This window comes from Alexandromys fortis, unplaced genomic scaffold (genome assembly GCF_014885135.2).
Source record: "Alexandromys fortis isolate MF-2015 unplaced genomic scaffold, M_Fortis_MF-2015_v1.1 scaffold_13, whole genome shotgun sequence".
Classification (NCBI taxonomy): Eukaryota; Metazoa; Chordata; class Mammalia; order Rodentia; family Cricetidae; genus Alexandromys; species Alexandromys fortis.
The window spans coordinates 12253970-12276112 of record NW_026067908.1 but is presented as its reverse complement, the minus strand read 5'-3'; the positions used below and the strand labels follow the sequence as shown (position 1 = coordinate 12276112).

General features: G+C 41.4%; 1 protein-coding gene across 2 annotated transcripts in view; it reads left to right on the top strand.

Annotated features, from left to right (window-relative positions):
- Alg6 (ALG6 alpha-1,3-glucosyltransferase) overlaps positions 1 to 22143 on the top strand; it is a 41659-nt gene that overhangs the window by 18232 nt on the left and 1284 nt on the right. For both annotated transcript variants that reach the window (XM_050136326.1, XM_050136325.1), the window contains exons 3-14: positions 993 to 1077; positions 3917 to 4006; positions 5151 to 5239; positions 5607 to 5689; positions 6460 to 6528; positions 7860 to 8041; positions 8583 to 8718; positions 10543 to 10628; positions 12161 to 12245; positions 14561 to 14631; positions 16639 to 16707; positions 16826 to 17024. In XM_050136326.1, coding sequence (XP_049992283.1) covers positions 993 to 1077; positions 3917 to 4006; positions 5151 to 5239; positions 5607 to 5689; positions 6460 to 6528; positions 7860 to 8041; positions 8583 to 8718; positions 10543 to 10628; positions 12161 to 12245; positions 14561 to 14631; positions 16639 to 16707; positions 16826 to 17024 — 1244 coding nt within the window. The remainder of the gene's footprint in view (positions 1 to 992; positions 1078 to 3916; positions 4007 to 5150; positions 5240 to 5606; positions 5690 to 6459; positions 6529 to 7859; positions 8042 to 8582; positions 8719 to 10542; positions 10629 to 12160; positions 12246 to 14560; positions 14632 to 16638; positions 16708 to 16825; positions 17025 to 22143) is intronic.

Below are 22143 nucleotides of genomic sequence, written 5' to 3'. Positions count from 1 at the left end.
GAGCATTCGTACAAATCATTCGATAATACGGGCTGACCTTTGTCAGTACAGAGCCTGTTTTTAATTCTGTGTTTGACCCTGTGTTTTTTATTTTCAGTTTCTAAGTACAGATGTTTGTTGTTAATTTGTGGTACTTCCCTGGAGTATTTGTGTTGTTATTTTTTCTATTGCGCTGTCCAAATGCCTGAGAAGAAACCCTGTGGGAGAAGAGTTTATCCTGCCCTCCAGTTTGAGGCAGGAGTGGGATCGCTGCTTACACTGAATCCCCATTGGGAAGAGGAGAGGACTGGAGGGGGCTCTGGCTAGCAGGCCTCAAGGCCCTGCCCCAGTGACCCACTTCCTCAAGTCTCTGCTTCTGAAAGGTTCCACAGCCTTCCAGAACATCTCTGCCAGCTGTGGACCAAGTGCTCAAAGATGACGTGTATGTGACATTTTATGTTCAGACCAGTTTTTCTCATGAAGTAAAAGTAAACATGGTATCCCGGACTGGCCTGGAACTCACTGTGTAGACCAGACTGGCCTTGCATTCATAGAGAGGTCATCCTGCCTCTGCCTTCCCAGAGCTGGGATTAAAGGTGTGCACCATCACAGCTAGCAAATAAAAATGAAAAAAAAAAAAAAAAAGCAACCGCAGCCATAGACACCTGTGCTGATAAGGCTGAGTGGTGCTGCGGTGGCCCTGCTTACCGCGTGCTTACCGTGTGTCTGCTCTGCCAGGCCCTGCACTGGCTGTTTACCCCTCTCTGGCATTTGCTCCGCAGTTCTCTGGGTAGACTGTGGCTCTTGAGGGAGAGTGAGGACCTTCCCATCACGTGGTCACTGGTGACAGCAGTACTGGGCTCAGGCCTCATCTCTGACTTTGGTAGCTCTTGTGTTCTTTCCCTAGCTTGCACTGCCCTTGTGATATAGGGCATTTTTATAAGGAAATAAAATGAAAAACAACTTTGTAAGCCAAAAGTCCATTTTGACCCTCTTTTTGCTTTCCATTCTAGGTGCTGGAAGACCCCCAATGTTTGGTGATTATGAAGCTCAGAGACACTGGCAAGAAATTACCTTTAATTTGCCCGTAAAAGAGTGGTATGGATAATTTTGGTTTGTTTTACTGTTGATCATAGTTAATATAGATTATATGAAGGCATTTAAAAGAAGAACACTATTTTTTTCATCTTTTCCATATTGAGCTTCGTACATGTTGTATTTCATATTGCATGTCATCTTTGAAGTGTCACAGTCCTGAAAATCCTCCATATGCATGCTCGGTTAGCTAGGACATGCTGTTGGTCTAGAACTTCTAAGTTTTAGAAATCTTTAAGTTTTGTTTATTCTCATCGTATGTGATGACATGGGGGTGCGCTCATGCCACAGTGTGCCCGCGGTTGTCGGGGGACAGGTCGAGTTGGTTTTCTCCTGCCACGTTTACAAAGGTTTCAGGGATCACACATCTTTCTTCCACTTCCTGATGAAATATATGAGCCTATGGGAGCCATACTTTTTATTTTTTGTTTTGTTTCTTTATTTTTCAAGATAAGATTTCTCTGTGTAGCAGTTCTGGCGGTCCTGGAACTCACTCTGTAGACCAGGCTGGCCTTGAAGTCACCTGTCTCTGCATCCTGAGTGCTGGGATACCATGGGAGTCATTCCTGTTCGCACCATTCCACCCTGCATGCTAGGCAAGGACTTTAGGCCATGCTACACAGCTACACAGCCATCTTCTTCCAAGCTTCTTTTTTCTTTTCTTCCCCACCTCCCCTTTAGATAGTCCCACTGTGTAGTCCAGACTGGCCTTGAATGTAATTCAATTGCCCCTTCCTGAGTAGCTGTGTTTATAGGCAATGCGCCCATGAGCTGGCGCCCTCTGTTAGGAATTACCCTAAGAGTGGGAAGCATAGTCCTTATCATTTCCTTCTTTCCTGATAGTCAGTCTGCATTTTCACAGCTCACTGTCTCTGCAACTCCTCTTTCGCTTATCTCTAGTGAATTTCAAGGCTGAAGTAAAGTCACCTTTTCTTTATAAGCTAGAGACCCAATCAACTTGTTTTGGTCAAAGTGTAGTCTTGAATGTCTTGGTGACTTCCCATCACTGTGTCCATCCCAGTAGTTTGGTGGTTGGTGGCCAATTAGAGCTACTGCTAAGCACTTAGGCTTTGCTGCGGTAACTTGACAGCTTTACATATTTAACTCGGTGCTTGAACAGCTCCGTGAGGCGGATGCAGCAAAGCATCTTGCAGTGTGCCCTCTGGTAGTACGAGTTTGGAAGTAACACAGTTGGCGCCTGTCATCAGGCAGCCCTTCCTAGAGAACTGAACCCTTGTGCACCATTGTTCCTGGCAGATTCAAGCTGTGCAGAGCACCTGCAGCTCACGCGGAGAAGACACTGCTTTTTGGCTTCTAGTGCAAGCCACACACAAGACTCAGGATGTTCCTGTGGATGTTTCTGCTGGAGCATCCAGCTGCCACCAGCTGTACTGTACCACAGTACCCCCCACCCACATCATTTAGTATGCTTTCCGCATTTTACTAATAGCTTACTATAGCTCTATGCATGCCTACATTTAAAGAAAAGCAAATCAGGGTATGAATAATAGGGTCCTCGATGGAGATCCCTTAAATACATTTGTAATGTATTCTTTGAGAATTTCATACTCCCTACTCCAGCTTCTCCCGGAGGCTGCCCTCTCTGTCCTAATCTCCCTCTAACTTAATGTCTTCCCTTTGTAACCCACTGAATCCAGTTACCGCTGCCAGCGGGTTCATTGGGGTAGGGCCATCCACTGAGCGTGGGCACCCTACCAGATATCTGACCCTCCCTTCCCTAGCAGCCATCAACTGCCAACAGCTCCTCAATCTAGGTGGGCTGGATCCTCCCCCGTTGTTGAAATTAGGAGCGGCTGGGCTGCGTCCCCGGCACCCGGCCGCCCGCATGGCTAGCTTATGCTCAGAAATAATTACACGGAAACTGTATTCTTCCAAACACTGCCTGGCCCGGCTAGTTCCAGCTTCTTATTGGCTAGCTCTTACATATTGTTCTAACCCATTTCTAATATTCTGCGTAGCCCACGAGCTGGCTTACCAAGGAGGATCTTAACCTGCATCTGTCTGGCGTGGGAGCATCATGGCGACTCCTCCTCAGCTTCTTTTTCCCAAAATTCTCTTCTGTCTACTCCGCCTACCTAATTTTCTGTCCTATGAGGGCCGAGGCAGTTTCTTTATTAATAAGAAATCACTCCCACATCACCCCGTGATGAGCCTGTTTGCAACAACGTATGAGCGATGTAGTTTCATCTGTGTTACCATAAATTGCTCCCGAGACAGAGAAGAGGGGAAGACGTTGGTTAGCTCGAAAGGACATAACTAAGAAATATATTTGTATAAACTTAATTTTCATTTTAGAGGCACAGTGGTTTTATATAATTCCTCCACATCTGTAACTGGAGGAGCTGGACGCTTTTATGGACTCTAGACAGGTTTTCCCCATTGGTTCATAGATTCTTTTCTACTGTAGGCCTGGAGTATTTATATGCTAGCTGAGTTATTTTCAAAGCCTTCATTAAGCCTGCTTACTCCATCTAGTCTTCCTCTTTCTATAAGCCGTATCTTCAGGTGTTCTTTGACATTGGCTTTTCATTTTTTAAATTATGCATTAGAAGTGCTGTTTTCTAATTTGTTACAGTATCAGATACAGATTGTCTTTGTTGCATATATTCTGTTATATGAATATAGTTAATTTACTACGTCTGTAAAGAATAGAGTAACGATAAGTCCCAGGCAACTGGGGCATCCCTGTTTGTATTTGATGTCATAGGGTGATTATTAATGTCTTAGTTAAACCATTAAGCTTAATTTTAATTAAGTGGCATGAGATATTAAATTATGTCTTGAGTATTGATAATGGAATGGTGCTTTTTTATTTTCCCAGGTATTTTAACAGCAGCGATAACAATTTACAGTACTGGGGACTGGACTACCCACCGCTCACGGCCTATCACAGTCTCCTGTGTGCATATGTGTGAGTTCCTGGTTTCTAAAGAACTGGATATTATGCCCTTAGACACAGTGTGGTCTGGTTTATTTGAGAGTGTTTGGTTGTGGCTTCGATCATCACAAGTTTAAGAACCACTATCAGAATTTGAACATTTCTGTAATGTTTGTGGTATACAGGCGAGAAAGAATGCAAAACCTACATTTGTTTTAGAGTAGAGCTGTTACCAGCTGCACCTGGACTTCTGAGCAGTGTCTAATACAAGAAAACATTCATTTTTCTGGAGTAGCCAAGTAAATGAAAATGTAGGTCCAAATGCTGCTCCCCTGCCCCATTTCTTTGTACAACCTTGGCTGCCCTAGAACTTGCTCTGTACACCAGGTTGGCCTCAAATTCAGAGATCTGCCTGCCTCTGCCTCCTGAGTGTTGCCAGATAACCTTCTTAACTATAGGATCGGCACGCCTCCTTAAAAAAGCGAGGTGGTTTATAGAGGAGGACTTCTGTTCTTGGGGACACCGTTTCTCTTAGACTTCAAGTGTATCAACAAATATTTGAGAAATATCTTGACAGTATCTCCTGTAGCAATGGAGCCTGTCCTGGAACTCACTCTGTAGACCAGGCTGGCCTCGAACTCACAGGATCCATCTATCTCTTCCTTCCAAGTGCAGGGATTAAAGGTGTGTGCCACCACTGCCCAGCCAAAGTAGGTTTTGTTTTTTACACCAGAGTGGCAAGGGTCAGGCATCTTCATATCACATGGTTTTACTGGAAGATGAGCAAGGCAGATGAGATACTGTTTATATCCTCCGTGCATTTTACATGCTCGGACACAAGGAGTGAAGAAGCTTCAGGGCTGACAGCCAACTCTTAGAGTTCTGTGTTCTCAGATGTCTTTTTTTTTTTAAATATTTATTTATTTATTTATTTATTTATTTATTTATTTATTTATTTATTTATTATGTATACAGCATTCCTTCCATGTATGTCTGCAGACCAGAAGAGGGCACCAGACCCCATTACAGATGGTTGTGAGCTTCCATGTGGTTGCTGGGAATTGAACTCAGGACCTTTGGAAGAACAGTCAGTGCTCTTAACCTCTGAGCCATCTCTCCTCAGATGTCTTTCTTACTAAAACCAAGTGCATGATATTATATATGCTTTGATTTGCAGGGCGAGGTTTATAAATCCTGACTGGGTTGCCCTGCACACATCACGCGGATATGAGAGTCAGGAGCACAAGCTCTTCATGCGTGCCACAGGTAAAAGAGTGCTTGGTATTGGGTTAAAAATTTGATTTTTAAAAAAAATTTGGGTAAATTGATAAAAATACCATTATTCTTTTTTTTTGTTTGTTTTTGAGACAGTGTCTCACTGTGTAGCTCTGGCTGTCTCAGAACTCACAGAGGTCTGCCTGTCTCTGCCTCCTGAGTGCTGAGATTAAATGCATGTGCCACCGTGCCCAGCTATTGTTCTAATGACTGTAAAATTGTCTTGGGATGCAGCCTTTGTAAGTGGAGGGAATGAAAAGGCCTAATTGCGTGGGATTTGCCTGTAAGTAGTGTTAATGGCTGCAGGAGGAAGGTGGCTGGTGGAGCGCCTCACGGACTCGTGTTTGCTTGTTTTTAGTTTTAGTTGCTGATCTGCTCATTTACATCCCAGCGGTGCTTTTGTACTGTAACTCCTTAAAAGAAAGCTCACCGAAGAGAAAGGTAAGTTTTAAAGCTGCTTGACATTTCATCTCTGAAACGTTTAAGTTATTACTAGCCTACTAAGGATCGACTTTAAGGAAACCCTGTTCTTTGGGAGTAGCTAGGATAGTGAATATTTTATCTTCTACTGATGAATTTTCATTTAGAACCAACAGTTTCACTTACAGTGCTCTATAGTAATAACAGAATGCACTGAACTCTAGAATACTGCGCTGTTGACCCATCTCATGCTGGGTTTATTGCTAAGCTTGTAAGTCACAATTTTGAGCTGGCCATGATAACTAGTGGGCATTTTGGAAAGTTTGTGTGTCTGTTCACAGACATTGTCAAGTATCCTTACTTGAGAATTTTACACTGAATGATTAGGTAGCCAGTCATTTTATTAAAAGTGCCTTTCTGGGTGTGGTCAGGAGGGTGCCTTTAATTGCAGCACTTTGGGAGGCAGAGGTAGGTGCATCTCTGTGACTTTGAGGACAGCCGGGCCTACATAGTGAGTTCTAGGACAGCCAGAGCTACATAGTGTAAGTCAAAAACAAACAAACAAACAAACAAACAAAAAATTCTTTTCAGTAATTTTTACTTCTAATTAAAGTATTTTCTGTTGCCCTCATGAAAGCTTTAGTGTCTTAATAGATGTCTCGTGAAAATGGGAAGTTTTGATTAAGGAAGGACAGTGCCTCGGGAAGATGGACGTTCCTTCCATGCTAGATGCACAGTGCACGTCTCTACTGTAGTAATAACCTCTTTACCCACCATGCTTTTCTTCACAGATCGCTAGTGCATTATGCATATTGCTGTATCCAGGTCTTATTCTTATCGACTATGGACATTTTCAGTATCCTTTATTCAATTAGAAATGAAACCAGTTATTTATTATGATCTAGGCTTACTGCATGTAGCATTGCCATTTTCTATTTTCATACATGCTAGTATACTTACGTATATGAATTCTTTTCACTTGATATAAAGGGTTGATAAAAGTCAGGTGTAGGGAATTAAAGTATTCAAGTTTTTGAGTTATGTAATTTTTGTGGGGTTATATTTTTTTACATGATTATGTATTCTTTCCTTATTTCTAATTTTATTAACTATGTTCTTTTTTTCTTTCCTTTTTTTCTTTTGGGACAGAGTATCTCTGTGTAGCCCTGGCTATCCTGGAATTTGCTGTAGACCAGACTTGTCTAAACTCATAGAGAGCCACCTGCCTTTGCCTCTCTAGTTCTGGTATTAAAGATGTGTGCTACCACATCCAACATTTTTCTCCCTTTTTTATAATTTATTCTTATTTTATGTGCATTGGTGTTTTGCCTATGTGCGTGTCTGTGTCTGATCCCCTAGAGCTGTACTTACAGACAGTTGTGAGCTGCCATGTGGGTGCTGGGAATTGAACTCGGGTCATCAGGCCTGGCGGCAGACCCCTTTACCTGCTGAGCCCTCTCACTGGCCCTAATCACTGTTTTTATTTACCTGTTGGCTCTAAAATGTGCAGTGGTTCACTTAGGCGCAGATCAATGTTCTTCCCACTTGTTTTGGACACTGGATCCATTCATTTTTTTAAAGGCTCATACTCTTTAATTTCGTTGACAACTTTCTTGCTTTTCTCCTTTCTGAGCTTATTAGCCAGCTGTCAGAGTTTTTAATTTCCCTCTTCTGCATGTTTGCTCTTCTCTATTGCGTTTTATAGACAATTACTCTGTCTTTGCCATTAGCACCTCTATTAAATTCCATTTGTTTTGTTAGGTACATTTTGAATTTCTAATTAAAATTGTCTTTCTCTCTCTACTCTTTTTCTTTTGATTCTTTATCTGATTGACAGAAGCATACGATGACAACAGTAATTTTGTTGTCATTACTGAACTGCTGCCGAGGAGTTTCAGTCTGTAGATTTGGCATATTATTTTAATAATATTGTGAAGTAGTTAACAGGAACAAAGCTATGTTGTCAGTATTAATAACCCCTGTAACCCTTTACACATTGCTGTTTAGCAGCAGACAATATGTTTGAGGTTGCTTTGTATACTTTTTTATCACTTTGATATTTTCAGTTATATTTAGAAGTAAGCTTTCAGTTTACATGTTATTTTTAAATCACACAAGAAATATGTTTTATCAAATGCAAGCTCTGCGTCTCAATTACTGAGCTAATTTTCCTTGACACCGGGACATGTATAATTCTGTGAGTCTTGGCTTTGCTTTGTGGGGTGTTCTTGGAGTATCTTGTGACTGGGACCTGCTAGGGTCATTGGCGTTTTGCTTAGCTCTAAATTATAAACAGATGGAGCTCTACCATTCCCTGCCTTTTTTTTGCTTTTTACTTGGCAAGTGTTATAAAAAGGGCCTCAGAGGAAAGGGGTAAGTGACTTTTAAAACACAGAATTAAACATTTTCTGAGAATTTATTTGCATACTTATCTGGCGGAGGATGGATTCTTAGAAATGTGTTGGCTGTACATTAATAAATGGGAAGGAAGCTGTTGCCTTATATCATATCCTCTCAGTCTTCGTAACTCCAGGACTGTTGTGATCCGCAGACGTGTTGGAGGCAGTGTGGGCCGGCTCTCCGGGCACTGCTGCCAAGTGCTGTCACCTTAGCTGCCCACTTTAGCGCCATCCACTTATTAAAAATACATCCTGCTTGACATTTTTCTTTATGACTGCATTCCTTCATGCTTATAGCGATGGCATCCAAGCTAAATGCTAATTATGATCGCAGTGGGTCCTTGGCTGGAGAAATGAGTCTTTTTTACAGTTGTGAGTGGATTCCCATCTTATTGGTAGTATTGATTGACAGTACTGTTGTATTTGCAGTTATTGTACTAAATGATATTCACATCACTGTTCAAGAGGTGTTGGCCTTTCTCTGTCTTACTGCTCATCTCTGATCTCTGTTCTAGGTTTGAGTTGTTGATTAAGATAGCCTGTACTGTCCTGGCTTCCTTCCTTCTGTGTTGGTTGCCCTTCTTTACAGAAAGGGAACACGCCCTACAGGTTCTAAGAAGACTCTTCCCTATTGATCGTGGATTGTTTGAGGTATGTTTACAAATGGACCTACCCTCTTGTATGACGGCACCTACATTTTACCCTTGGGAGCTCATGGAGGAGACACCAGGGGCTGTAATTTCTGTTTCCTCCTCCAGTCAGCCCTGCCAGGTATTTAATCCAATATAGCGCCCCTGGCTCAGTTCACATTTTATAGTGCCTTATATGGATACGTAATATTTTTGCCATAATTAGATTCATAATTCAGTTGTAATTTTTTTTTCTAAGTCAGATTGGTCCGTAGTAAAAGAGCATTGGCTGCTGCAGCTACCAGGTTAGCAAGCCCACCACTGTGGTTTACATTTTCTTTGTAGTTTGCCACAATTATTGGTTAAGCAGATAATCCCGATTGCCTCAGAAAAATCTCCTAATTCCTTTTGAAATATATAACCTTCATCCATAGTAATCTTTAATGAGAATCTCTCATTTAATGCTAGTTTAATCACTCTTGTTAAACTTTTATTGCATGAGTAATTTGATCATTTAGATTTAGTAATTAAATTAAACAAACCATTTATTTCTGGAACAAAAGGTCTTTTAATAAACTCAGAGACAACATATTTATATATAATTTGCTTCTGAATAACATTTCTTTTGAAAAGAATTAGAAAGCATGTCTAAGTTTTGAATAGATAATTCCTTTAGAATGTTTGTCGGTGGATTTACAGGAGGATGGGCTAATCGTTTTGAAAGAGATTAAACAATGTTGTGAAGGCAGAGCTGTGTGTGACATTGTCGCAGTACAGATTGGTGATATCCTTTTGTTGCTAGCATCGCTCATTGGGGGCTCGACCCTTCTGCATGCCTTACGATCCCCACAGCTCTAAGATGCTGTTGTCCCTGTTGTACAGATAGGAAACTGAGGTCAGAAAGTCATAGGCCTGGCGTGTGGCAGGGTCATGATTTCAAGTGATAACCTTAAAAGAAAAGTAAAAAGCTTGATGTTCTATAAAAGCTGCCAGTTGTTTTGTCTTCCATTTAAGAAGTGTGGAATAGTAGACATATTCAGGGTGTCACAGAAGCTCTAGGTCAGTGCTTCTCAGCCTTCCTTATGCTTCCCAATGACCCTCAGATACAGCCTCATGTTGTAGTGACCCTAGCCATAAAATTATTTTCGTTGCTACTTATAAAGTAATTTTGCTACTGTTATGAATTGTAATATAAATATCTGATATGCAGGATGATCTTAGGCAACCCTTGTGAAAGGGTTTTTTGACCCCCCAAAGGATCTGGACGCACAGGCTTGGAGCCGCTGCTCTATCTTGTTAGAGGCCATCCCTCCCTTGATGCCATGCTTGCACAGCTGTGAGGTTTGCAGCTCTGTAGAAAATGGACTGCACTAGCTGGGGAGCTGGAATAGCAAATTTCATCTTGAGTGAGCCTAGTGCAATTGCTAACATTTTAAAGCTTCTTGATTTATTAGCAATTAGTCTTGTCATTGCTAGGATCTATTAGATTATGTGACATAAAGTTACATTTGTAATAAAATGGTACAAATGTAATTAATATTTACTTTACATGTTTGGGGAGACTTTTGCTTAGTATACTGCTTTTTGAAAAATATCAAGTAGTTTACTGGAATGTGGATTATAGTTGACTAGTGCTTTACATAATCTGCATCTCAAAAAAGAAAAAATGCTTGAGGCTGTGGGTGTCTGTTTTTATTGCTTGAAGAGTTTAATTCTTTGTTATAAATGTGAATGAAAGTTTCATGTCTTGAAAGTTTATTACCTGGAAGTTATAGGCTGTACTTCATGGGATTTAATATTTCTTTCAACTCTACCAAAATGTAAGACTAACAAATCTTTTTTTAAGGATAAAGTAGCCAATGTTTGGTGCAGCATTAACGTTTTTCTGAAGATTAAGGACATTTTGCCTCGTCACATCCAACTAGCAATCAGGTAACTAACATATATAGGGCATTATAAACTACCTTCAAAAATATTACAGTAAACAGGGGAATGGCGGCACATGTCTTAAATCCCAGCACTCAGGAGGCAGAGGCAGGTGGATCTCTGTGAGCTCGAGGCCAACTTGGTCTACAAAATGAGTTCCAGGACAGCCAGGGCTACACAGAGAAACCCTGTCTCAAAAAAACCAACCTAATTACAGTAGTATGCTGTTTATCTGAGCTGGTCATTAGTGACTTCCCACTTAATACAATAAACTCTGTCATCCTAACTCCCCCACCCCCATTTCTTTTCTGTTTGTTTTTTTGAAACTGGGTTTTTCTGTGTAGTCTTGTCTGTCCTTGGAACTTGCTCTGAAAACCAGGCTGACCTCAACTCAGTGATCCTCCTGCCTCTGCCTCCCCACCTGGGATTCAAGGCGAGCACCACCATTGCCTAGCTTTCTCCTCCTCCCAATCTTTATCTTTCTCCCTCTTCTCCTTCCCAGTTTATGTGAACATTTTTCCTATTTTTCCTTTAAATAGAACATAGACTAAATATGATTTAACATTATCTTGAAGAGTCATGATTGTCACAGGTGTGCAGCTAGCATCAGCCAGAAAAACAGAACAAGTTAGAGATTATTCTGTGTGTGAAGTTATCTCAAGAATTGGATACTGTGGTTGTGGGCTCTGGCTAAGCACACCAGAAGTCTGCATGGCAGACATCAGGAATGTCTGGGGAAGGAAGTGTAGCTGACCCGCGGTGGCTATTAAGAGGCCTAAGCTGTTTTAGGGGGCTCCCAGCTGAGTGCCAGGCTCCGGGGCAGACTTCCCTTTGCTTGGCCTGTTAGCAGATGGGTTTTGCCTTTCTTGTGGGCCCTGTCTCTTAGTATAGGCCCATCCTCACAAAAATATACAGAAAGGGAGTCGGGAACTTCAGTCTTGTGAGCTCACTAGTTACAGCACCACCAAAAGTGACCAAGTCAGTGGGTTCTGTGTTGAGTCATAGACTGTGCTCAGGCTCCAGGAGCTGGCTGTCCCAGGCTGTCCCGGGCTGTCCCAGGCTGTCTGGCTCTGGTCTTCCCTGCTCCTCAGCCATCACTAAGAACTACACAGCTCATTCCCTTATAATTTGTTTGTTCTGGACTTGAAAACTCAGATTGTCAACTTTTGTGGAGTGAGGGCCAGGACTCTTCCGAGAGTAAAGTTTATGAATATTTGTGTTGAAAAGACAGTGTTGTCTCCTTAGGCCTGGTAGTGTTTTCTTATTTTCTAGTGTTTATTAACTGACCTGCAACTATATATCTTTATACATGATTTTAAGTGCTAGCTGACATTTGTATTTTGTATTAGAATCTTGTACAAAAGTGTATGCATATATCAATGTGTATGTTTTACTTAGATTCTAGTTTAAAATTTGATAAATAATAAAGTTTAATCTGGGACCAGATTAGATTGATGAATGATATAATCCTTATATTTTAAAAAGTAATTATTTTAGCTAGATTTCTATCACAGAAAACACATTTTATTGCTTTTTAGCTTTTGCCTTACATTTTTGAGCTTGCTTCCTGCATGTATAAAGTTGACCCTTCAGCCCTCTTCCAAGGGATTCAGATTTACTCTGGTAAGTTTCTTATTTTTCTTAAGATGTTTAGTTCTTGCTGTAACTGGCATTTTAAAAACATCAGTAATTATTTTTTAGCTTGGGGTAAGATTGACTGGGCAGCAAAATAAGACACTCGATTATTTGGTAGACACTGAACACCATCCTTGTGCAAGTGCTGGGTTAAGCATTAGGCTGAGCAGTCAGAGTCTTTAGTTTACTCAGGAACTGTTTCCGATTTGTTTGATTGACTAATGAGGGAATACAGAGGTGGTGATAATGTATGCGTAGCTGTACTGGCTGGTTTGTGTGTCGATTTGTCACAAGTTAGAGCCATCAGAGGAAGGAGCTTCAGTTGCAGAAATGCCTCGATGAGATCAAGCTGTAAGGCATTTTCTCAATTAGTGATCAGTGGGGAAGGGCTCAGCCTGTGGTGGGTGGGGCCATCCCTGTGCTTCTAGTCCCTGGATTCTAGAAGAAGGTGGGCTGAGCAAGCCATGGGAAGTAAGCCAGTAAGCAGCTCCCCTCCATGGTCCTCTATCAGCTCCTGCTTCCGGGATTCTGCCCTGTTTGAGTTCCTGTCCTGACTTCCTTCAGTGATGAACAGCAATGCTGAAGTGTAAGCCTAATAAACCCTTTGCTCCCCAACTTGCTCCTTGGTCATGGTGTTTCGTCTCAGCAGTAGAAATCCTGACGACTGTTGAGCAGCTGGCATTATGTCCTGTCAGGTACAGATCAAGTCTGTGATGTGATGAGGAAGGGGGAGATCTTGGAGGAGGATTTTAGACTGTTGCTGAGCAAGTGGGATTTCGGCCAGCTTTGGAAAGCTAGACAAGATTGGAACTGTGGACAGCAGGAAAGAAACTCCAGGCAGAAGGGAGCTTGAGCTAAAGCCACCTGGGAGTGGATGTTAAAATGCTTGATTGTGTGTCCTGTGTTTAAGGGTAGTGAGGAAAAGGTAAAAATAGGGCAGATTTCAGAAGACGTCAGATGTCTGGTTGAGAGGCTTGGGTGTGAGAGGCGCACAAACAGGTTCTGGGAAGAGGAGAGAACAGAATCATACTTGGTTTGTCAAAGGATAAAGAGATAAGTAAAGTGGCCGGGACAAAGTAGGATGAATTAGGAAAGACAGATTTCCCAAGAGCCCAGGTTTTATTGCAAGTGTACTAGGAAGCCCCGTGGGCATTTGAAACGGGCATTATGTGATGGACACAACTGTGCAGGCTACCGTGAGAGGCCACAGTGCTTCCAGGTGACGTGTCGGTGGCCTGCCAGCATCGGCAGGGCAGTGCGGCAAAGTGGATGCTGATGTGTGTAGGAAGGGTCTGCACAATGATAGAGGGGGGTGTGGGGTGTATAAGACAGGAGTTGTGACTGAGCAGCTATATCCACACACACAAATCTGAAAAACTTACTTAAACCCCAAGTAGCAGTTTAGGCTTCCTAAAACAGTTAATATGTTTCATTGGGGTGCACTTTTTAAAATCTGCTGTAAATTTGTTTCATTTTCAGTTTTAGATTTTGACCTTTTTGTCTTTCATACTTAACAAATTTACATTTACTTTACTTGTGTGTATGTGTGCACTTCTGGGGACATACCATGGCGTGCATGTGTAGAACAAGGACAGCATAAGGGGAGTTGGTTCCCTTTTTTCTCTAAGTGGGTTCTACCCACTGAGCCATCTTGCTGGCCCTGTAATTTTTAAGTAGTGTCCCAGGCTCCAGAGGGTAATGTGGGTTTGATTGTTATCTCCTGTACATGGTAGTTTGTTTGTTTGTTTGTTTGAGGCAGAGTTTCTCTGTGTAGCGTTGGAGCATGTCCTGGAACTCACTCTGTGGACCAGGCTAGCCTCAAACTCACAGAGTGCTGGGATTAAAGGCTCGTACCAGTAAGCCCAGCTGGTAGTTTTATTAGTGGCTGAGTTTTAGAACCATTTTAGATACTTCTATATAGCCTTTTAATAGTTTCTTTAAAAAAAAAAAACAATTATTTTTTGTGGTGGGAGACTTTACTTGTGCTATAGCACGTCAAAGGACAGCTTGTGGGAGTCAGTTCTCCTTCCTCCATGTGGGTCCTGGGGATTGAACTCGGGTCATCAGGCTCTGTGGCAAGCACCTTATTCCTACTGCACCATCTCACCAGCCCAATTGTTATTAGTTTTTAAATTTTACATGCTTAAAATTGGTTAAATATTATGCATATTCTGTGTTTAATTTTTATCTGTAGGTAGTAACTATAATATTCAAACTTTGAATGTTTTTATTTAGATTTATAATTATATTGATACAATTTCAAGTTGTTAAATCATGTTTTACCCTCTTCTTTTTCCTTAAAGGTTAGCTGTGCACTATCATTCTTTCTGTTTTCTTTCCAAGTACATGAAAAGTCCATTCTCTTGGTGTCATTGTAAGTAGAAATCTTTTAAGAATGCATTCTTTATAATATTTATTATATATAAATAAGCTTATAAAATGTTAATTTCAATAGAAAATAAGAACAGCTATTTTTACATATAATTATTTAGTCATTGTCAGATTTTTTTTTTACTTTTTAAAATATATTTTAAACCAAAACAGTTGATAAAATTATTATTGACATATTCTCATGTCTTAGGTTCTCATATTTCTCTATACTGTTTAAACATGATCCTCAAAGCTGCTTTCCTGTTTCTTCTCTTTGCCTTTTCTGTTTTACTCACTTCCATGTCTGTTGGATAGCCTTGTTCTCTGGGTCTTTCATAGGTTGTTTCTTTTGTGTTTTGTTTTTTTGGCCCCTCCCCATGCACATATCCCAGCATATAGATGAAGGTTCCAGACCCTCTTGGCAATCCTTAAATAGATTACTTTGTTTAAGAGCATTGAAATTTTCCTTTCTGGGTGACAATTGGACTGTGTTATCTCAATACTAAAGCAGTATAGGCTGTGCTTACTTGGTCCACCTTGAGGTTAAGGGCCAAGTCGTGTTCCATGTCTGTTGTTTCAGAGCAGCGCGTATGTATGGTACAGCCTCATTTGGTTTAGTAATCATATATTGAAAGAGTAAATGGGAAAGAAGGCTCAGAAACCCTTACATATTGAATACTTACTATGTTTCTGCTGGCACCCCCTCTGGTTCAGCACATTGGAGCACTGGGATGGAAAATCCTCTGGTGTGATCCCTTAATAGGAAACAATGGCTTTTCAATGCCAAGCTTAAATCTTATATACCAGCTGACATGCATTAAAAACATTCCTTTAAGAAAGGAGATATAGTAGTTATTTTTCTGTTGCTGTCATAAAACACCATGACCAAGGCAACTTATAGAAGAGAGGGTTTATTTGGGTTTATGGTTCCAAAGGTTTTTGGGCTTATTTATGGTTTATTTGGGTTTATGTTTCTATCACCATCATGATGGGGAAGCATGGTAGAAGGCAGGTGGCTGGAGCAGCAAGCTGAGAACTCGCATCTTAATCATCAGCATGACGCAGGGAAATCAAACTTGAATGGCACATTTAAACTTCAGAGCCCTCTTCCAATGACATACTTCCTCCAGCAAGGCAGCATCTCCTGACTCTACCCAAATAGCACAGCCAAGTAGGGACCAAATATTCAAGCATCTGAGCCTATGGGGGACTTTTCTCATTCAAACTACCACACGAGAATGTCAAGTCTTTGGAAACTTTCTAAACACATGGGGAGAGAGATTAGTAGTAATGGCAACAGTAATTCAACAGTTGTCTCTCTTAGAAAAGCTTATTTTATATTGCTAAGAACAAGTACAAGGTAATACTTGCAGAGAAATTAATCCTTGGCCTAAGTCACACAGTGAGTGGCAGCCATGGGACTAGGCCGCAAGGCCTGCTTCTCAATGGGCGTGGATGCAGCCGAGTCCAGAAAAGGTCAGTCAGAGGCTGCGTAGCTCAGCCTAAACACCAGATAAGAGGAGGCTCCACTGCCCAGCATCGTGTCCAGCCCCTGTCCTTGTCCTTTCTGTGTTGTCTCTAACTATTTAGTTTTCATAACCCATCCCTTTTATAATTCAGCTGTGGTGTCCTTTCTTCACTGATGTGGCAGCCCTGTATTTCATGGCTGGCTTGTAACCAGCTGAGTAGCCTGTAATGTGGAGGAAGCTCGAGAACAGTTGTCTTGGCAGGGATTCACTTTGTGTTTGCAAAATGAACGCAGCGCAAATGCCTCTTTCTCTGGCCGTTTAAGGGACTGTTCATGTGGCACACAAGCAGCGTTTGATGATGACCTAGTCTAGTGGCTGTTGTCTAGTTTTGAGAAGTTGACATTTTCTGAGTAGTCACCTGGAGAACTTTTATTTTTAATTAACCTTGAAAATCAGACATGTAGAGTATATTTAGATTTTACAGGTTAGAGGTAAAACTATATTATGTAATATTAAAATGTTTTTTTTTCTTGTCATTTTAGGCCAGTTTGCTTAGTTTTAAATGAAATTCCTTTCATGTCAACTTGGTTTTTACTAGTGTCAACATTTAGGTGAGTCAAACCAATTTCCATATGATAGCCCAGTACGATTCTTACAGATTCACTGAAAATTTTACCAGGTAATTATAGTTTAACTTGATGCTTTTGGTTTCCCTATTTTCCTTTACAGCATGCTGCCTCTTCTATTAAAGGATGACCTCCTGATGCCCTCCGTTGTGACAACGATGGCGTTTTTAGTAGCTTGTGCCACTTTCTTTCCGATGTGTGAGAGCACTTCCGAAGAACAACTGCAGCTTAAGTCCTTCGCCATCTCCGTCAGGAGGCGTCTTCCAGGCTTTACATTTCTCCCCAGAATTATACAGTATTTGGTAAGTTAGGCAGCTTTGTTTGTATTTATGTGTCCTCACGCCTCATCGCCCACGTAGAGGTCAAAGGGTAACGTTGGGAATTGGCTGTTTCCTTCCACCATGTGGACTTGGGGATTGAACTCACGTTGTCATCCTGGGGCAAGTGCCTTCACCTGCTGAGCCATCTTACTGGTTCCGTTCAGTTTTAAAGAAGTATAGTTTCTAGCATGTTGCTGTTTTTTTTTTTTCAAGTTACTGAGTTTTTGTTGTTGAGACAAGATCACATTCATTATGTAGACCAGGCTAATCTGAATCTCACTGTTCTGTAGACCAGGCTGGCCTCCAACTCACAGAGATCCACCCACCTGCCTCTGCTTCCCAAGTGCTGGGATTAAAGGTGTGCGCCACCACCGCCACCCGGCTTTGAATTGATTTTTATACAGGGTGAGATATAGATATAATTTCACTTTTCTACACAAGCATATCCAGGTCTCCAACACCATTTTTTGAAGAGACTTTTCTTAGTGTTGGTTTTTGACACCTTTGCCAAAGATGAGTTATCTATCTATGGATGTTGGGTTTATTTTTGGGTCCTCTTTCTAGTACTTGCTTATTTTTGTGCATTTATATGAAATTTAGGATTTTTTCCTAGTTCTTTGAAGAATTCCACTGAATTTTAAAGGACAGTACTGGATATATAGGTTGCTTTAAATAATATAACCATTTTTACAATTTTATTTTTTGATGGGCAGTTTGTTTTGTTTTGAGACAAGGTCTCACATAGCCTAAGATGGCCTTGAACTCACTGTGTATATGAAGCTGATTTTCCTCCTGCTTCTATCTATCCCATGAGTGTTGGAATTACAGGCTCATGCCTCTATGCCTGGTATTTAGATTGCATTCTTTTTTGATCTTGTTTTTCCCTCTTCCCCCAATTCCTCCCAGATTCTCTCTACCTCCCTACCCACCCAACTTTATATTTTCTCATTCTTTAAAACAAGCACAAAACAACCCCATACACAAAAGGAAAGAAACAAGAAAAAGATCAATAAGACCAATGTATATATCCACCCAAAGCAGAATGAGACAAAAAGTCTCCAAAAAAAAAAAAAAAAGAAAAGGAAAGAAAGAAAGAAAGAAAGAAAGAAAGAAAGAAAGAAAGAAAGAAAGAAAGAAAAAACAAAAAAAAGAAAAAAGAAACCTATGGAGTTTGTTTTCTGGGCCAGCTACTACTAGGCATAAGGTCTGCCCTGAGATATGGTTAATATACTCAGTAAGACTCCATTAGAGAAAACTGATTTTTTTCTTTGCTAGTGGATTACTTGCTGATAGGTTTTGGTTAGGGGAGGGAACCCTTGTCCAACACTTCCCTCTTCTCATTGCTGGGACCTGTCTGGTTTGAACTTGTGTGGGCCTCTGTGCTGCCACAGTTTCTGTGATTTCATATGTGCATCAGTCCTGTTTGTCTAGAAGACACTATTTTCTTGGTGTAATCCCTAATATTTGACTCATAATCCTTCTTCCTTTATCTCTTAGATTCTTGAGCCTTGAGGGGCTGGGGAGTGGGGGCTTTGAAGACATTTAGGACTGAGTTCTCCAAAGTCTACTATTCTCTGCATCATATCCAGTTGAGAGCTTTTGTATTAGTTCCCATCTACTGAAAGAAGAAGCTTCTCTGATGAGGGCTGAGTGAGACATAATCTATGGGTATAGGAGAATATCATTAGGAGTCATTGTATTGCTGTGCTCCTTTAGCAGAATCATAGTATTAGGTTTACTCTAGGCTCATGACCTATCTAGTCTCAGGATCTTGGTCACTGTAGCTGTGTGAGGTGTGGGTTCCATCTCATAGAGTTGGCGTTAAATCCAAAGAGTGGATGGTTACTCCCATAACATTTGTGCCACTGTTGTGCCATTAAATCTCACAGGCAGATCATTACTGTAGGTCACAGGGTATGCAGCTAGGAGGTACTGATAATGACCTTTCTCCTGCCTCTGTGTAGGAGAGTGTAAGAGCAGTGTAAGTGTGCAGAGCACCTTACAGCATTGGACAGCATTCTTAAATGCACAGCTTAGTGGGTGTCCGGAGAGTTTCTCACTGTTGGTAATGACCATGCAGCAGAGAAGGTTGGTGGAGTAAAATTAAGAGGTGAATAAGAAAGACAAAGATGGATTAATTTTCTCATTCAGGGGTTTAAGTGGAAAGTACGATGTAAAATTTATTTGTTAGCACATGCCTGAATTCTGGGATGTATATAGAACTGTAGCCTCTTGTGACAGCCACAGGGTGGTCTTAAGGTGAGGAGGATCGCAGGCTCCTTGATTTATTCATCTCAGTGAGTGCTTGCTAGATGCAAACACTTTTTGGAGTTTGAAAATACAACAGTGAGGGCTGGAGAGATGGCTCAGAGGTTAAGAGCACTGACTGCTCTTCCAGAGGTCCTGAGTTCAATTCCCAGCAACCATATGATGGCTCACAGCCATCTATAATGAGGTCTGGTGCCCTCTTCTGGCATGCAAGCATACATAGAAGGAATGTTGTATACATAATAAATAAATAATTTTTTTTTTTTAAAAAAAGAAAATACAACAGTGAAAAAAATGAAAACTACCTCATCACAGAAGTTATTCTAGTTGGGGGCAAGAATCAAAGATGCTAGCAGGTAGAAAATACACATTACAGATGTTAGCAGTTTGGAGAAAGTAAAGCAGAGGAGTAAGGACAATGGCAGTGTTCAAGTAGCCGGGTCTTCTGAGGGACTTAACTATATAGATAATTGAGTATGTGTTATCCCAGGTGGGAGGAATCCAAGCATGGTGTCATGGTAGCTGTGTTTCCTTGAAACAAAGATACGATTTCATGATGATGGCGTAATGTGTCACTTTTGTGCTGTTAACTGAGAGGAGGGATAAGGGAGGAAGAACATATGCAGAGCCCTGTATAGAGAGAGCATAGTGGAAGCCGTGGACAGGCGACTGCAGCTCTTACGTGCCACAGTAAAACAGAAGCCCAGGTGACAGAGTCACCAGTGGTGGCAGAATTGAGCAGTGTGCTGCAGGCACTTCCTGAAGCTTTGCTATAATTATTAGTATAAAAATAGAGCAAGCACTGCAAGAGCCAAATTTTTGTCTAAAGTGGGAGAAATTTCAGCATGCTTTCTCTCCCACAGGATTAAAAGCCTTGTGTGTGTGCACACGTGGGTGCAGTGCTCGTAGGGTCAGAAGAGGGCACTGTACCCTGGAGCCGAGGCACAGGGTGTTGTGAACTGCCTGGCCTTGGTTCTGTAATCAAACTCAGAGCAGTATGTTTTCTCACTCACTGAACCATCTCTTCAGCCCCAAAGCATTCTTGTTTAACTAGTTCAAATTCATGGTATTTCAACTCTTTTGAATATTCTTAAGTATTTAAAATTATTTCTTAAATTTAAATTTTTCTTTCATTTTTTAAAAAGATTTTATTATGTACAGTGTTCTGCCTCCATGTATGCCTGCATGCCAGAAGGGGGCACCAGATCTCATTGTAGATGGCTGTGAGCCACCATGTAGTTGCTGGGAATTGAACTCAGGACCTTTGGAAGAGCAGTCAGCATTCTTAACTACTGAGCCATCTCTCCAGCCCCCTAAAATTTTCTTTCATTTTACCACAGGAATGTTTTTTAATAGTGTAAATAAATATGCCTCTGCTAAAATCAGTTTTTAAAGAGGACTAATTAACTTCTAAAATTATGCTTATAAATGTATAATTAATTAGCTATTCAGATGTTTGGGAGTAAGGAATTAAGCAGCTCACTATATAGATAATTCAAGGACAAAGCCATACCTGTTGAATGATGAAGTTTTGTTATGTGGCATTTGGGACAGTAAAAGTCTGTAACTCTAGAATGCCCCTTGTACTAGTACTGAACTTATTAGTCTAACTTAAATCCAAGCAGGCTGGCATCAAGTGAATTTAGTGTGAGGCCATGATGGACAAACTGTAGAGGATATGGAAATACTGTATGTATTGCTGCCGCCAGCTTTTCCCTATAGTGTAGAAATACTAAGTATCCTATAGAATGGGTGTTTTGTGGTTATTGAAATTTGTATCTTGGCCTGGATTCAGTAGGTAAAGTGCTTGTTGTAAAGCTGAGGCTGGGGCTCAGATCCTCAGAACTTGGAGGTGAACATAGTGGGGTATGGAGATAGGGAGCCCTGGCTGGCCACACTAACCGAGCTGGTGAGCTTGAAGTTCTGCAGGGGGTATGAGGTGGAGTGTGAGAAGACACCTGCTGTCAGCCTTGGGCACCTTCACATGCATGCATACACTGTGTGCCCACCCACACAGGTGCACACATATGTACATAAACCTGATCTAGTACGTATTGCATTAAAAAGACAGGTTCTGGAGCCACCAAGATGGCTTGGCAGGTACAGACACTTGCCTCAAACCTGACAATCTGAGTTTAACTCTCAGGACCGATAGGATAAAAAGAGAAAACTGACTGGCAAACAGTCACACACACATACACACACACACACACACACACACACTTACACACCATGGCATAAGTGCCTCCCCCCAAACACTGTAAAACAAAGACAAAGGTTAAAAGCTTCATATGGGAACCCTCTGGAGAGCTTTAACAACAGGTATTTATATTTAAATGGTGTTTTTAACAGGTAATTCCAACATAAAACCAAAGCTGAGATTCGCTTGTAGGACAGACTGGACGCCCCTTCAGCTCTCACCTTCATTTCTGCTGATAGAGTAGCTACAAACCAGTGTTACCAGCTGTCTAAGCCTGCTTTCTGTTGCTGTGATAAAGGCCACACCACTGGTTGTAGTGGCACATGTCAGTAGGATTTGCTGAAGGAAGAAGAAGATCATGAGTTCGAGGCCAGCCTGGTCTACAGAACGAGTGCCAGGACAGCAAGGGCTGTACAGAGAAATTGTCTCTTAGAAAACAAAACATGATCAAAAGCAACTTGGGGAGGAAAGGGTACAGGAGAGAATGTGAGGCAGGGTCTGGGGGAAGGAACTGAAGTGCGGGCTGGGGAGAAGTGGTTGCTAACTGGCTTGCTCTTACACATCCGGGGATCACCTGTGTGCTGGAACCTGGCACATCAGTCACTAACCGAGAGGATGCCTACAGGCCAGTCT